The sequence below is a fragment of the Populus trichocarpa genome, chromosome 8 (genome assembly GCF_000002775.5).
Source record: "Populus trichocarpa isolate Nisqually-1 chromosome 8, P.trichocarpa_v4.1, whole genome shotgun sequence".
NCBI classification, from domain to species: Eukaryota; Viridiplantae; Streptophyta; class Magnoliopsida; order Malpighiales; family Salicaceae; genus Populus; species Populus trichocarpa.
Genome location: NC_037292.2, coordinates 198,087 through 213,829, shown reverse-complemented (window position 1 = coordinate 213,829; position 15,743 = coordinate 198,087). Strand labels below are relative to the sequence as shown.

At 36.4% G+C, this 15,743-nt stretch overlaps 4 protein-coding genes across 4 annotated transcripts; 2 read left to right on the top strand and 2 right to left on the bottom strand.

The window, feature by feature from the left end:
- The first annotated feature begins 20 nt into the window (after positions 1–20).
- LOC7497779 (cysteine desulfurase, mitochondrial) lies at positions 21–1,461 on the top strand. Its single transcript, XM_024607338.2, has 3 exons — positions 21–54; positions 307–334; positions 477–1,461. The coding sequence occupies exons 1-3, from the start codon at positions 21–23 to the stop codon at positions 1,114–1,116; spliced, it is 702 nt and encodes a 233-aa protein (XP_024463106.2). The 3' UTR covers positions 1,117–1,461.
- Positions 1,462–1,672: 211 nt separating this feature from the next.
- On the bottom strand, positions 1,673–8,866 carry LOC7497778 (V-type proton ATPase catalytic subunit A). Its single transcript, XM_002310891.4, has 20 exons — positions 8,550–8,866; positions 7,769–7,895; positions 7,510–7,565; positions 7,367–7,423; positions 7,055–7,166; positions 6,925–6,962; positions 6,693–6,794; positions 6,306–6,362; positions 6,140–6,211; positions 5,947–6,048; positions 5,792–5,854; positions 5,579–5,711; positions 4,897–5,003; positions 4,199–4,393; positions 3,601–3,687; positions 3,354–3,458; positions 2,783–2,880; positions 2,583–2,661; positions 2,210–2,298; positions 1,673–2,106 (listed from the first exon to the last, which is right to left on the bottom strand). The coding sequence occupies exons 1-20, from the start codon at positions 8,625–8,627 to the stop codon at positions 1,992–1,994; spliced, it is 1,872 nt and encodes a 623-aa protein (XP_002310927.1). The 5' UTR covers positions 8,628–8,866; the 3' UTR covers positions 1,673–1,991.
- Positions 8,867–10,888: 2,022 nt separating this feature from the next.
- LOC7490846 (GDSL esterase/lipase At1g29670) lies at positions 10,889–13,284 on the bottom strand. Its single transcript, XM_024606903.1, has 5 exons — positions 13,230–13,284; positions 12,075–12,130; positions 11,690–11,938; positions 11,324–11,582; positions 10,889–11,196 (listed from the first exon to the last, which is right to left on the bottom strand). Exons 1-5 carry the CDS (start codon positions 13,282–13,284, stop codon positions 10,889–10,891), a joined length of 927 nt encoding a protein of 308 aa, XP_024462671.1.
- Positions 13,285–13,342: 58 nt separating this feature from the next.
- Positions 13,343–14,526, top strand: LOC7497777 (uncharacterized). Its single transcript, XM_002311864.3, has one exon. It carries the CDS (start codon positions 13,542–13,544, stop codon positions 14,367–14,369), a length of 828 nt encoding a protein of 275 aa, XP_002311900.1. The 5' UTR covers positions 13,343–13,541; the 3' UTR covers positions 14,370–14,526.
- The last annotated feature ends 1,217 nt before the right edge of the window (positions 14,527–15,743 follow it).

Sequence of the window (15,743 nt, the reverse complement as noted above, 5' to 3'; positions counted from 1 at the left end):
TCATGTAACTGTGCCCTGGCATGGCGAAATCATCAACACCTCACTCATTTGCCAGTATTTTTGTTCTCCAGATAAGGGTTTGAAAGATTGTTTCCATATTCTCGGGGTGTAAATCCTTTTTCACACACACACGTGTGTGTGTGTGTGTCTATATATATATATATATATATATATATATATATATATATATATATATATATATCTTAGTAACCCAAACCCTAAACTGGATCAGAACTCAGATTGAGTCTGAAAACTTTACAAGTTGTTTTTACCCTGAACAAGTTGCTATTGTAACTTCTGGTACAGGGAGGGATCTAGGCGAAATATGTGTAAAGTATCTTTGTCTCCCTTGCCGCATCATAAATAAACACGAACTCAATCCTCAAACACATTAAAGCAATGGCTTCAAAGCTTCTAGCTTCCTCCCTCCATCGCGGCGGCAACAGCAACCGCTCCCCCAACACAAAATGACGAAGCTATGACAATAGAAGGCTTGAAAATCTCAGCACGGCCACTCTACCTCGACATGCAAGCAACATCACCGGTGGGCCCCAGTGTGTGTTGGACTCTTGCCGGCATCTTCAGGAAGAGGCTTTTGAGGTTGCGTATTTACCGGTTGGGAATGATGGGATTGTTGATTTGGAGAAGTTGAGAGAGGGGGTCGATAAGGCCGGATACTCCATTAGTGGTGGGGATGGGGGTTGGCGAAAGAGGAGATGGGGTATGATGATGAGAGGATTGGGGGTTCGCAGGAGAGGAGGTTGGATGGAGTTAGGGCTAAGCTTGATGGTGGTCGTGGTGAATGGGAGTGTTGAGAGGAGGAATGCAGGGAATTTGAATCTTTCGTTTGCGTGCGTGGAAGGGCAGAGTTTGTTGATGGGGTTGAAGGAAGTGGCTGTGTCGAGTGGGAGCGCGTGTACAAGTGCTAGTTTAGAAGAGCCTTCGTATGTGTCGAGGGCATTGGGGGTGGATGAGGACATGGCGCATACTTCAATTAGGTTTGGGATTGACAGGAGGGCAATTGAGCTTACTGTGCGGGAAATGAGCCCCCTTTATGAGATGATGAAGGAAGGTAGTGATATTAATGGGCACAACACTGATTGGTTAATACACTGATGCTACAATGACCATGGAGTAAGCAAGGAGGCAGCTGCTGGTTATATGGATTTTCTGTCAAATGAGAGTGTAGCTCCTCGTTGGGTTCTGACTGCTCGAGTGAGTGTATGGATTACAGATGGAATATCGTCACCCAGGCTCTTACTCTCGGATGTCCTTGTAAATGCACATGACAGAGTTCTGGAATCTTAGATTGTATATAGCATGACTCTTTTTGTCCAGGCACCCCTTTTTTTAGGGGAAAAAGAGAGAGAGCGAGTGTGTTTCCAGACGTTATGAATTCACGCAGAAATAGAGTGTGTTTCCGGATGTTCCAAAATGTCAATGAATTCACGCATTGGTGAAGATTCCCTCTATCCAGAGAGTCTTATTTCGTCGTTGGCTTGCCGACATAAATCCAGTTTATTAGACGACGAGCTTTGGTCTAAGGTTAGAAAAGCAGCAGCGTGCGCTCCTCGTTTTTCATGGGTGGTTGATAGATGGAAGGGGGATTTTGCGGGGATGAAACGGAATGTCCTGACATGTTGTGATTCTCAACTCTTTCAAGAACAAAAAATTAATTCCTCTTCGGATAAGACAAGATTCTTTTATTTATGATAAATTAAATCATACAAATTGAAACTGCCTGAACACAAACAAGCCTTATTGCATAAATAAACAAGGCACAGTTTTAGCCTGTCTGTCTCCGCTTTGAATAACAAATTACACTAGCTATCACATCACATCCCAAAAGGCAAGGCAAGCACCGCAAAGTGGGATGAAGGAATGTAACAACACTGATTCTTCACAAGACAAACGAATACGGCTAAGATCAAGTGCTGGTTTTCGAGCTGCCAGACTCCATAAATAAATAACCAAAATCTGGAACACCTAAATCAACGAGTCTCGTCCTCCAAGGCACGGAAACCGCCAGTCAAATCTTCATGCAACTTGCTGAATTTTCCCACAAGTGCTGCTTCCCCTTCTGCTGGATCCTCGAATTTTTGAGACCTGCAACATTGACAGATGACAGTATCAGAAAGCAATTATTGTGGATTTCCATAAGGCATTGACTTTGCATAGAGGATTATTGGTAGAACTATGGTACACTTACACTAAACGATAGAAGAGGTCTCCCAACCGATGCTTGATAAGGCTGTATGTTATCTTCTGACCATCCATGCCTGCACCTCTCTCCACAGCCTGTATTGAATTGCAAAAATGTTCATCAAAGATCCATATCAAATCATACAGTCTTCCACAGGTTGTGAAATGAACTTTGAATTTCAAAACTACAGCTATCGACTTAATGAAAATGAAGAGTAACAAAAGAGATAAAAGATGGATGCCCAAGTTGCTCTCTTAAAGACAATGAGCAACTCGTACATGATTCAAGTCCAGCCAACACCTGCCAGAGATTCACAGCCCTCCCTAGTAAATTCCCTGGACAGGACATAGAATAACAGAGGGGAGGGGGGTTAAATTACCTGATTGGCCAAATTGTAGAAATGAATTATGTTGCGCATCATCCAAACAGACTTGTAGAAAGGACAGAACTTGTCATATCTGCAAGCCACACAAACATACACTCGAGGATGAGGACTGCAGAACTACGAGTTTAATCAAAATCTTCAAGGCCAAAAAAGATAGATTATAGAAAAGATCAAGTAAAGAGGTTGGGGCATACGGAGTAAATGCATTCTGAGCAAGATAGTCCTCCCTCAAAAGCTTTGCTGTCTCCAGGGTAATCTTATCTCCTTCAGCTAAAGCATCCTTTCCAACAAGCTGCAATGATCCAGAAAGCCATGGATATTTACTCACAGGCAGGCAAAAACACCAATTTTACTTTCAACTTCACAACTAGTTAAAAGACAAAAGCAAGGTAGAAACGATCATAGTGTTGCACAAAATGCACCTCAAAGGGTGGGGTAGAGAAACAAATAACAGTTCAATGATAGTGAAAGTCAAGATAATTCCACGGGAATCTACAGTATCATAAAAGCCAAAGGTGATCAATCTCCACCAAATTCTTTTATGCCAAATTAAAATTTGCGATATCAACCAATCAAGGACAGGAGATGACGAGTACTCTTACAATTAAGGTTCAAGAGCAAATGTAAAGCTGAAACAACAAACCCGTCATATAGCTCGCAGAATTCATCCATATATTTCTTCAACAGTTACCAGGTAAATCGCATATTCTATATTTCTAGGACCTAAGGGAACCAGGAGGAAATTTTTGAAATAAGAAAACATACTTGGACAATCTCGTTCAAGTCGTCTTCTCTTTGGAGTACTTCACGTGCCTTTGTCCTGATGTTGATAAAATCTGGATCAAATCGCTCATAGAATGACTCCAATGCCTGACAACAAAAGCAGAACAGCCTAATAAAACACGAACAGGTTGCATAGAATATACGACGCAATGAAGGATCCAATAAGCATCCAACAATTTTTCTTTCAAAAGAAAAACAAAAGAAGTTTGTAGAAAAATTGCAAACATACCCCTGAGTACTTAGAGTAGGAAATAAGCCAGTTTACAGAAGGGAAATGTTTCCTTTGTGCAAGTTTCTTGTCCAAACCCCAGAAGACCTGCAAAAGTACAAATGAATCACACCTCATTTTAACCAAAATATAACATTCGGGGAAAAAGAACTCAAAATGACATCAAGATAGAACAGATTCATTTTCCTAACTGCTTGACTTACGTTACACCTGCTTGGACTTAAAATTTACCCTGATTACTGAAGCAGAATCATTTTTGGGCCAAGGATATGCTTTCCAGCTTGTTGATCAGTAATTTTGCCACCATCAAGTTGGCTTAATTAATTAAACATTAGTATTTCTATGGCTTTTCCTTTTAGTGTAGAAATTTATTTTTCTTGTCCTATTATTAATCAGGAACAATTAAGAAAAAAAAGTCTGCTTACTGTAACAGGTTATTTCAAACTTCTAAAAACAAATTCAAAAATTTTAGCTTGTGGTCTCAGGCTGTGGAAGAGCGCTCTCTAGGCAAAAAAGACTTGACTCTCTGTTTTGTCTCAGCAATCTATGTTGCTAATTGCTTCTAGTATGAAAGGTAGTAAACATAGTCTATAATTACCTGGACAATGCTGAGGGTAGCAGAAGTAACAGGATCTGAGAAATCACCTCCTGGTGGGGAAACTGCACCAACAATTGTAACACTACCTGTACGCTCTGGTGAACCAAGGCATTTTACTTTTCCAGCACGTTCATAAAATGAGGCCAAACGTGCTGCCAGATAAGCAGGATACCCACTATCAGCAGGCATTTCTGCCTGCAAATATAATTAAGAACATGCAATTAGAGTTCATCTGAGTGGGAAACAAATAAATTTCACAGTATGCACGAAAGAATTAACATAATAGGTCATAATTAACAATGCTAATCCATTTGTCTAATAAAAACATCATCTAAAGAAAAACATCATCCAAAGAATCAATAATGAGGACCAACTGTCAAGTACTCTAATTATATCTAGTCAATATCAACAGTAACTGATGATGTCACCAATCTTTTTGGAAGCCAGTGCCTGATAAGATTTTAGAACCAACTGTCAAGTACTCTAACTATATCTAGTTTCTACAAATCTAGCAAACAGAAAAATAATATTTTGGGTACTGATGGTTGCAGATGATAGGCAAGCTAAGGTATCCTAGCAAGAAAAGAGATAGTCCACACAAAGAGACCAACACTGCCAGTATCATATATCAGACACTAAGATATGAAGCACTAGAAAAATCTTCCAAGGCATTGAGATAAATGTTGGTAGAGGCTAACCAGCCGTCCAGAAATTTCACGCAATGCTTCTGCCCAACGAGATGTTGAATCTGCCATCATGCTCACATTGTAGCCCATATCTCGGAAGTATTCAGCTATAGTGATTCCTGAGAACAGCCCACAAGTTGAAGAGCATCATCACAAGGCATTCAATGAGACAAAATATTATCAACATTAAATGAATCTAAAATATAGAATTTTCAAATTCAAGCAAATCAACTGCAAACATGAAACTTTTAGCTTAAGCAATAAAATTACAGTTTGAAATTTTTTCTTTGGTCCATTGCACATGGTCTAAATAGTCCTAAGTCTGCAACCCATACGTGCATGGTAGGGTGAGTTGCATTCCCTAAATTGCAACCATTTATTTCCTCAGAATATTACATGTCTTTCAAAAGGAAGCTCCTTCTCCAACAGAGGGCATGTGACAGTACATCTGATATAATAAAAATTACCCTCTTTTCATGAATTACAAAAAATCACTACCATCAACTGATGCGTGCCTTCAAAAAGCACCAGCTCTTAATTAACAAAACCACACAGAAATTTTCTGTAACTCTAAAATTCTTAAAACACCAACAAGAAAGAATAGGAACAAAAAATAAAACTTTACGCTTCGGAGATAACTCTTCATATCATTCTCTAATCTGCTTAATATTTACTTAAAAAGAAATGGAGTTACCTGTATAAATTGAAGCCTCACGAGCAGCGACAGGCATGTTAGAAGTGTTGGCTACAAGGGTTGTACGCTTCATGACAGACTCTTCACGGCCATCAGGCAAAGTCATGGTCAATTGTGGAAAATCCATGAGCACCTGAGCAATAGATTACTCTAGATTAAAAATCTCAAAAACCATAAAAGAGGATTGATGAGTAAACTGAGAGAATCATATACCTCTGCCATTTCATTTCCTCTTTCTCCACAGCCCACATACACAACAGTATCGGAGTTAGAATACTGCACAAACAAACATTTAGTAATGAATCATCCAAACTACCCCAACATCACAACCATCAGTGTTAGCTCCACAATGAATTGACAAGTTTCACCTTGGAAAGAGCTTGACTAATGACAGTCTTCCCACAGCCAAATGCACCAGGTATGGCACAAGTCCCACCAAGAACTGAGGGGAAAAGGGCATCAAGGACACGCTGAAACACAACAAGGTCATTGGGAACTCAAGTTACAAAGTGCGAAAGCAATAGATATGAAAACCAATGCTTTTAGAATGTAAGCAAGCACCTGCCCAGTAAGTAGAGGGGTATCAGCAGCAAGCTTTGATGCAACTGGTCTTGGTGTACGTACTGGCCAAGTCTGCATAAAGAAGAAGCACATAGCAAACGAAAAAAAAATTAACTTTGGATTAAAGCATCTTGATTCACTGAAAGTTTGGCTACAAGTTACAAACCTGAAGCATGGTAAATTGCTTTACGACACCCTGGAACTCAAGCTCCAGCACAGTGTCCTACAAAAACACAATTCAACATACAGATCTCCATAAGTATTATCAATGTGCAGTTTATATGTTTCAAAGAATTCACATAAATATGAATCACAACTAAATGGTAACTACAACCAAGGAGACTGAAGAATGATAATAATTCCATTAATCCAGATTCAGATTATTGCTAGTGCTTCCCAAGTTCAGCATACAGAAAAACTCATTTAAATCGGTACCAATGTTATATGCAACAAGCAAGAACTGGGCAGTATGATATGTATCAAACAAGAAAAAAAGGGAAAGCAGATGCATTCTTGTGCAATTATCATTTTAATGTAATGGAAAGAGACGAACTTTCAATGAATATTGACCAGGAGGTGCAATGTAAGTGACTTTCCCCATGGCATCAGGAGGGAGTGCAACATGATGCTGCATTAGAGTGTTCTCGTATACAGTCTGCATAGGAAAATATTCACACAAATTCCAATGTTAGACCACACAAAAGTAGATAAATAATAAACAAGACGTTAAAACTACACATTTTTAAAGGAGACCTGCAAAAAAAAGGTTAAAATATAAAGCTTACAGCATACAAATCTCCACCAGTCACAAGATCTCCCTCGCCTGCCAACATCAAGTATAACTGAAGTTAGTGGAATTCAACATAAAAAATTGGAACAACCATTGTCATTTGTCAACAACATACCAGCCATTACCTATTTTCTTGGGCTGAAATTCCCAGAGTGTGTCTTTATCAAGGGCTGGAACAGAGACACCACGAGGAATATAGACATCACCTGATATTCTTGCAATGGTTTTTAGAGGCCTCTGTTAAGATAATAAAACGTAGGTGAATGGTTAACCACTATATATAATGCAAGCGAGAAAGCAAACCATAAACTTCATTTTTTTCTTTTTGATAAAGCAAGAGCAAAGTTAAACTTTTAGAAAAAGAACTTATGATTAACAGAAAACTAAACGTAATTCTAATTAATCACAAATTGACAATAACGAAAGTGCTGTCAAACCTGAATTCCATCAAAAATATTCCCCAGTATTCCCGGTCCCAGCTCTACAGATAATGGCTGTAAGATCAACATACAGTTTATGAGCTGATGCAGTCACAATACACGTCTAGAAAAACAATTACATGACAAGATAGTGAGATCACCTTGTGCGTCCGAAGAACAGGGTCGTTCACCATCAAACCAGCTGTTTCCTCATACACTGACACGTAAAGAACAGAAACATTCATGTCCATTTCAAGCACCTCAGAACAAAAACAAAGAAAAACATTTCTTTTCCGTTTTACAGAAAGGGGAATCAAGAGTGAGCGGAGCAGATAAATAACATCGATCAATTAAAATGCTAAAAAATGACAAGGATGGTGAACGAAAAGAAGAATTCTAGAACTCGCATTAGTGAATAACCTTGGATTGTTGCAGAATGTCCTTCCAAACGAATAATTTCACCAATTAGATTGTCATGGCCAACACGGACCAGTTCATACATAGCTGCACCAGCCATACCATCTGCAACCACAACAGGCCCTGATACCTATGAAAACCATATCAAATTAGTCAGACAAAACCAGGAAAACCATTTAACCTAACAAACCAAATCAGAATTAGATTAGGTTCATTAACAAACTAAGTTGAACTAAAAATCATGCATCGCGATAAGTTGCTCAAATCCTAGAAATATAACAACTAAATCCTAATCCAAACAAATGAGCCAACAGACACACAGTACAAATAGAATAATTCGTATCTTATTTCTAACCATTTTTTATCTGCATAAGCTTTATTTTACTGGTTCGAGCAATAACACAAACAGTTAAATTCAGTTTTTATAAGTCCAAAACGCACAGCATTGAAATGCTGGCAACCACTTACACAGGCCTGTTTGGCATTCCAGAGCTTTTCAAATTCTCTACCATTATGTTAAAAACATCAACTAGACTAATAAGATCACTAGAAAATCACAATAGCAATCATATCTCAATGGATCACAAGAATTAAAAACAGATCTAAAGGATCAAAATTCAAGGCGATATCAATCTCAGATAAATCAAAGAACTCGATCTGATGACAGTAAATCAACAGAAACAGATCATCAGATGAGTTGAATCAAAATCAGAAAATAAATTCGATCTATATGATTAATTAATACTTATTGTATGAGAAAAAGAAATGGAAAGGTATCGTCTACCTTACGAACGTATCCATACTCGCTCTCCTTCTCAGAATCTTCGAATGTGGTCAATCGAGCTCCGTACACTGACGGCATTTTCTCTCGGAGAAAAATGATGCAGAGAGAGTGTAGAGAATCTAAGTATCGATTCAAAACCCTAAGGTTTCAATCGAATTGATTTGGTAAAAGCAGATGACAGAGAGGGAAGAAGAAAGGTTGGATTATAATTTTTATTGATTAATTTTTTGATGGAGAGAGGGAGAGAGAGGGCAACCGCAGCAGAAGACACCAGGATTTGTAATTAATTGCAGGGGATGGCGGACAATGATATGGTGCTTTTGCTGTACTGTAATAATGTAGTGCTACCTGTTTAGCTAATTGCCATGTCAGTGCGGACCCGAGATGGACGCGGCTCTACAGTCATTAATGCTTACCTTTTTGTTTTGGATACATTTATTTGTTTGTTTGTTTAAAAAACTATAACAGATCAGAGATGTCATCACATCGCATGGGTTTTGAAAAAATATAAAAAATCAAAAGTTATTGGTTTTTTAAAAAAACAATTGTGGTGGTAGGGGACTATTTAGGAGTATTTTATTGGTTATTTCTTTAATTTATCTTGAAAAAAATTTATATGCCAACAAAAAATTATAATTTATAAAACAAATGATAAGAATATCTCTAAGTATAAATTTTTTTATCTATTTAAAAAAAATGAATATACATGAATTAACTCCTTGAAAACAGTAAGTTTCTCATTTTTATGAGTGAAAATAATGATAATTTTATTATTGATTGTTTATTATTTGAATGAATATTAGTTTTTAGATTTTTCTTAAGTAGCATGATAAAGAAAGAACATCGTGGTTCAAGATTTATTTTAAAAAATAATACATTTTAGCAAGTAATATGTTATATTTATAACTCTCGAAATATAATTTTTTTTTAAATCTTTCAACTTAACTTCCTCTTAAAAAAAAATACAATTATAATTCCCATAGCTCGATAATCGACAAAATTCATAATCCAACACAGTTATTTATTCACAAATCAACACAACTCATAGTTTATAATTGAATACAATTATAATTCACATAATATTTTAATTTAAATTGAATTCATAATTTTCATGATATTCAAGTCAATGAGACAAGACTTGTTGTGGCCAGTACTATTTCTCATTTCGTCAGATACACTTGAATTCACACAATTCTTTATGGTTAAATAATTAAATGATATACTTTAATGCTACAGTAATTATAAATTTAGTTTGGGTTAAATTTAATTAAAATATAATGTGAATTATGATTGAGTGTTAATTATTAAGCAAGTTAAGTGGTGGGTTGTTTTTTTTTTTTTTTATAGTGGTGAGTAGAGATGCAGTAAAACAACTCAATCTAAAATTATAGGCTTGAATCAGCTCGTCAAACCATGTTGTCTTTTGATATAAGTTTTGAATTGTATTATTTCTCTCAGTTTTTACTGTGTTGCTTTGAAAGAAAAAAAACTCTTAGTCTTAATCATAAATGAAAAACTCGCTTTGCACATATATTAAGTGGGTTGGGTCAACCCTGATGGATCCAAACCTTTTCATTTTCAGATTTTTAAAGAAAAAGTTAAAATAATTTTATATTAAAAAAATTAGAATTCAAGCCATGTCTTGCTCGAGTCAAGTTCAACTTATAGCCTGATTGAATACAAAAGTTAGCTTGAATCAAATCTCTAATCAATAAATCACCGGATTGAGCCACACTGAACCGGGCAAATTTCATAACAATGGTCTGGAAAAAAAATAGGAAAAGAAGTTGTACTATTAATTTTACAAAATTATGCAAAATCATGATAGTTTTATGGCCTTCCAAGACCTCTAGTCGAGGTGGTTATAAATGGGTTGATTACCCGAAAGAAATGATTTTAACGGCACAAAACAAATCAAGATCGAAAGGAAACTTCGAGGCCATTTCGCGAAATAGATGAATGGACAAGAAGGTCCCTAGACAAAGCCAAGGTGAGGGCGACACGTACGGGATTAGTTTGTCGACATACACATCATTATCATTTAATACACATAATATTGCGAAAGTGAGGATGAGATGTGCCGTTTCCTGAGCTTATGAATCGAAACGGCAATTACAAATGATTGCACGGATCACGACAGCTCAGGCGGGCAAGATAGAGTTTAGTCGGGCTTCGGCCATACAATCACGCACGGAGTAAAAGGGGCAGAAGGCCGTTTTTCTGTTCAATTACCATGTTCTCACAGTCCATGGGCCTCACATACTCACGCAGAGGAAAACATCTTGCTATAAGACAGCCAACCACATTAATCATGCATGCCTCTGTGGCACTGACAACAATCAACGGAAAATGCTACTGCTTGCATGTATTATTTCCCTGAAGCCTTCGAAACTCTCGTCTTGAAAATGTTTCTGCTGTCTCAATGGCCCATCTCGGCTACACGTATGTCTTCTTCTACTGATCATATACAAATGAACTCGAAGCCGAGTCAGACGACGAATATCCATGGGATAAGTATCAAAGGGAGATTGAGAATTATATGATCCGGTTGCAGTTATGATATTAGAAGCCTCAGATGGATGGATTGCATCCCACCATGTATACTCACTCCTATCATCACATGGATTACTTGATGGAATGCATAGTGCTGTAATCGGTGATGCAGGACAACATGGAGCATTTCTGAATCACCAGGTTATAAACTTAATAGTCGTCTAAATATTCGTTTCAACTATTAATTCCTCTCCTGAATACATTAATTTTTATGTATTTACCTGAAGAAGAAGTGGAATATACCTGGTATGTATTCACGTATATAAAACTCGCTCCGGTTAGATTGTTGTTGAGCCCATCCACTAGCGAACGGAGTCCAGTGTTGAAAAGCTGGACTGCATTGTTAACTCGGTCTACACATGAGGAGGAAGAAGAAGAAGAACCATTTGTTCCAGCTGCAGCTAAGATGGCGGGAGCACAACCTATTGGAGGTATCCCAAACAGGGTGGTTACCTTCCTTGCTCCATAGTCGTACAAAGTCTAATACCAAGAAATTAAGGAACAAAAAAACAAAAAAGAATTTATATGGTTATTTGAGAAACCTTTGATATTTAAGCAACAGATTAAAAGAGATCAATATCAACTACCACCGTTAATTGCTGAGAAAGTTCTTGGTTAAGTGCTATGGCATGCTGTTCAGGCGTGTATAGGCGGCTTGAGGGGTAGAACTGTGGCCTGAAGTAGTTGTTAATATAATCATTCGTGCCCATTCCAACTGAATATAGGCATTTACTTAAGCACTCTGTAGCCAGGTTTTTATCTCTTATAATCTCATGAATCCTCGACACTGTAATTTGGTGATGTTGTAGTTGACCATCCATGCTGATTCGTTCTCCCTGTACGTGACAAATGTTCAAATAAAAATTGTTAATTACTATTACTTCTAAGTGTGTTTGATCATAACTCGCGCGCGCGCACTCGTTGAAATTAAATCAAGAATTTGCAATGTTTGTGAAATGTACAAGAAATTACCAGGTTCTGTCCAGTTTCATTTCTAATCCCAGAAGCAGCAGACGCATAATTAACACCTGTAATAAGTATGCCCCAACCTCTTGCAGAGCCAGTTAGGGGTAGAGAGGAGAGACTAGAGAAGATCCATATTCTTTTTTTCTTTTTATTTCAGGGCTTACCAACTAAGTTATTGTTCTTTTTTGGGAAAGAATTGAGAACCTTCTGAAAAGGGCACTAATATCAATTAAATTACAACTCATTCCAAATTTGTTCATCCCCATTAAATTTAGTTAATCAAACTTTTTTTTTTTATATTAATTTCCAGGAGTGCCTCACTGCACTCCCCCTCAAGTTACAAGATAGTTATTGTTGACCTTCGAACTTGCCATGGGTTCGTAGGAAGGAGAGTGGGGTACAAGATAAGCTTTTTAGGAATATATATATATATTAATGTAAATATTCGAGTCAGTTTGTATATATTTTAACTAATTTTATGGATTTTAAAATTAATAATTATATAAATTAAACGACTCTAAAATTTATAAAATTCAAATCAATGATATTTAAAAAACAAATTTAAAACTTAATCGGCAACTTCATCAAGTATTAATTGTATCTTAAAAGGTAATTTTAGACCTCCAAATCTTTTTTATCAAGATTATGCGCGTGAAAAATAACTAGAAACCTGGGGCTAGTTTATTCATTTATTTACAAGTAAATTCATCGCACACAACACAAGATGCTTAATTTCATCTCCTTAAAAATGGTTCGATTGGATAAAAGGGTCATTTTCTCTTCTTCTTCTTCTTCTTCTTAATGTTCAGTAACGGTTTGAGACTGCAGAAGCAGTATCATGTGATGCTGCTTAAAATCTGGAATATGGTGAAAGAAATTCAGTTAATCAGTGATTTTATGCCATGTTAGCAGTTTGTAGAATCTGATCAAGTAGTATACATTACACAGTATACATCATCATCCTCTGCCATGCTATGGTTAATGGAGAATGAACGTTATGATATGTTGGGATATTGCTAGTATGCCTTTAGGTACTTTGCTTTCCATCCTCCAAGGCTCCAAAGAGTTCAGTATATCATGTCTGTTACAGAGTACAAGAGCGCAGAACAGGGGACCTGTCTCAATTAGCAAGCTGATGCTGATGATGTCTTAGTTTCTTACCTCTTGAAAAATAGCCCACAGTCCTAGCTCTGCAGAACCCAGAAAAGGAGGCCATCGCCCTTGCGGGAATGGCCCCAAAACTTTGATCGATGAATTTGGGTTATGAATTGGATGGGTCGACCCGAATTAGTGATTTTAATTCAAAACCAAGATTTAATCTTTATTTACAAATAAACTTTAAAATAAATAAAAATCTTAATTAATAAATATAGATCCACAACAAAAGCATAATCTATTATTCTGTCTCTGGCTGTTCAATTGCTTCTTATCTCTTCTAACCTAAAGTTTGAATATTTCTTTACAGTCTCCACCATGACCTTAACCCAGTTCTCCTCCACACTTCCTAACTTCACATGCTCTTTCAAGCCCAACAAACCACACAGTACTAGTTGGCCACCCAATAAACCACTCAAAATCACCACAACTCCGATAACAGACCGAGTAATAGACTTTGGCAAGTACAAGGGCAAGATGCTTGGCTCTCTCCCATCTACTTACTTGAAATGGGTTTCCAAGAATCTTCGTGCTGGTGACTTTGAGCACTGGGCTAAGTTAGCCGACCAAGTGCTCCAAGACCCAGTTTACAAGGACAGATTGGAGTGGGAATTAGCTGATACTGCCCTAAATGGAAACAATAATAGGAGTATCAGCGGTTCTTCTTCTTTGTCAAGAAATGATGACAGTGCAGTGTCAAGATTGTTGGAGATTAGTGAGAGGTTTGGCTGGGACAATGAAGATAAAGTTGGGTGGAGTAGAGTCAACTTTGAGCTCTTGGGTACTAGTAAAGGTGGCAAAATACCAAGAAGATCATCTTCCTCTAGTGGTGTTGAAGAAGATAAAGATTTATCGAGAGTGGAGAATGATAAGGTTTTATCAGAAAGTGAAGAGAGGAGGAGGGAGAGAAGAGAAAGGGCCAAGTTGAAGAAACAAGTGGAGAAGAGGAAGGATAAGATTGAGATTGTAATGAAGAGTAAGGATGGTTTTGGAAATAGGGTCGATGGTGATGGTGGGGTCGGGCTTGAGGGATCAAAACCAGGGAGGGTTGATCATCAACAAGATTGCAAGGTGGAGAATAGCAGTCGATTTCCTGGAAGAGAATCACTCCTGAAGAAAGTGCTCAATAGAAAAAATGTCTTGTAATCTGAATATTATTTTTTCAGTTAGGCATTAGAATTTTCATGAGGGTCAATATGAAATCTACCTCTAATGCCATTGTAATCCTTTTCATCCTGGCCTCTTGGGATCTTTGACTGTGCAAATTGATCTTTTAATGGCATAAGAACTCAGATTGAATAAAGTGATCTTGGCCCTCCTAGCAGAACCTAACATGCTGTTCCCCGAACTAAAAGATGGCCTGAGACTATACCCCGAGGACTGGGCAGAAGGGCAGGTTCAGAAATCACTGATAACACCCTTTTGCTCTCATTTCTTCTGTTAACGTCACTTTCTTTTCCTTTCATTCTTGATTATGTTATTCTTTATTGTCTTTATAGAATGATCACATAATTGGAACTCTGTTGAGGTATATAGGTGAGATTGTGGGACATGCTTATTTGTTTCTCAAAGAGCAAATTTAGCTTTCTGCAATGCCGACTCCTTCTGGCATCCTTCATGGAAACATAATAGCTATGCTAGCACTCTAGCTACTTGCATTTCTGCGCTAGTAAACCTTTTCAATTTCAGTGACTATCAAGTTTATTTCATCTGGAATTGTACTGTGGTAGAAACTTTCAGCTTATTTGAAACCTATTCTAAGAAATTGTTTGGCGGAAACTGATTTTTTAAAAATCATTTTTTAAATTTTGTTGTGTTTGTTTATTATAAAAAAAATTAGTTAAAAAAAAAACATATTTTAGTTAAAAAAAATTTAACTTGGTTTTCAGGAAAGTGTTTTCCTTTTATTTTGAGCGAAAAACACTTTCCAGAAGTTGCGAAAAAATTAGAAATATCATATTCTTTACTGATTATAATAAATTTGGTTCTCAAATTTTTAATTGCTATATATTCTGTTTTGAATCTTTTTTTTTTAATTTCACCCATTAGAATTTGATTTAATTTGGTTTTTATATTAACTTTGGTCTTTATTTTTATGATTATTTTTTGCTTTTATGTTATTATTTTTTTAATCAAAATTTTAATCTATCAAATTTAGTCTTCATTCTTTTGATTTTTACTTATTTTATTTGAAATAATTTATGAAATTGTAATTATTATTATTTTAATTTCATCATCTTTCAATTTTTTTATCTTTAGATTTGATCTTCATTATTTTGATTGTTATTTATTTTATTTGAAATAATTTATAAAATTAGATTTTTTTTAATTTCATTCTCATTCAACCTTTTAATTTGTAAAATTTATTCCTTTTTATTTTAATAAACTTGAAAAAAAATATTAATAAATTATTTTCCAACTCATTTTCTATGACATAACCAAACACTAGAAAATGTTCTCCAACTTATTTTTCATGACACTACCAAACATCGAAAAATAATTCACTTTTCAAGAATTCAC

What these genes read in the sequence shown, in the direction of transcription:
- LOC7497779 (XM_024607338.2), top strand. Translation starts at nt 21, where the DNA reads ATGGCGAAATCATCAACACCTCACTCATTTGCCA. An exon ending in AACACCTCACTCATTTGCCA is followed by an intron (nt 55 to 306) that starts GTATTTTTGTTC and finishes CTTCTGGTACAG; the next exon opens with GGAGGGATCTAGGCGAAATA. An exon ending in CTAGGCGAAATATGTGTAAA is followed by an intron (nt 335 to 476) that starts GTATCTTTGTCT and finishes AAAATGACGAAG; the next exon opens with CTATGACAATAGAAGGCTTG.
- LOC7497777 (XM_002311864.3), top strand. Translation starts at nt 13,542, where the DNA reads ATGACCTTAACCCAGTTCTCCTCCACACTTCCTAACTTCACATGCTCT.
- LOC7497778 (XM_002310891.4), bottom strand. Translation starts at nt 8,627, where the DNA reads ATGCCGTCAGTGTACGGAGCTCGATTGACCACATTCGAAGATTCTGAG. An exon ending in TGAGGCTTCAATTTATACAG is followed by an intron (nt 5,004 to 5,578) that starts GTAACTCCATTT and finishes GGCTGTTCTCAG; the next exon opens with GAATCACTATAGCTGAATAC. An exon ending in CTACCCTCAGCATTGTCCAG is followed by an intron (nt 3,688 to 4,198) that starts GTAATTATAGAC and finishes GTACTTTTGCAG; the next exon opens with GTCTTCTGGGGTTTGGACAA.
- LOC7490846 (XM_024606903.1), bottom strand. Translation starts at nt 13,284, where the DNA reads ATGGCCTCCTTTTCTGGGTTCTGCAGAGCTAGGACTGTGGGCTATTTT. An exon ending in TGTGGGCTATTTTTCAAGAG is followed by an intron (nt 12,131 to 13,229) that starts GTAAGAAACTAA and finishes TACTTATTACAG; the next exon opens with GTGTTAATTATGCGTCTGCT. An exon ending in ATATTCCACTTCTTCTTCAG is followed by an intron (nt 11,197 to 11,323) that starts GTAAATACATAA and finishes CACCGATTACAG; the next exon opens with CACTATGCATTCCATCAAGT.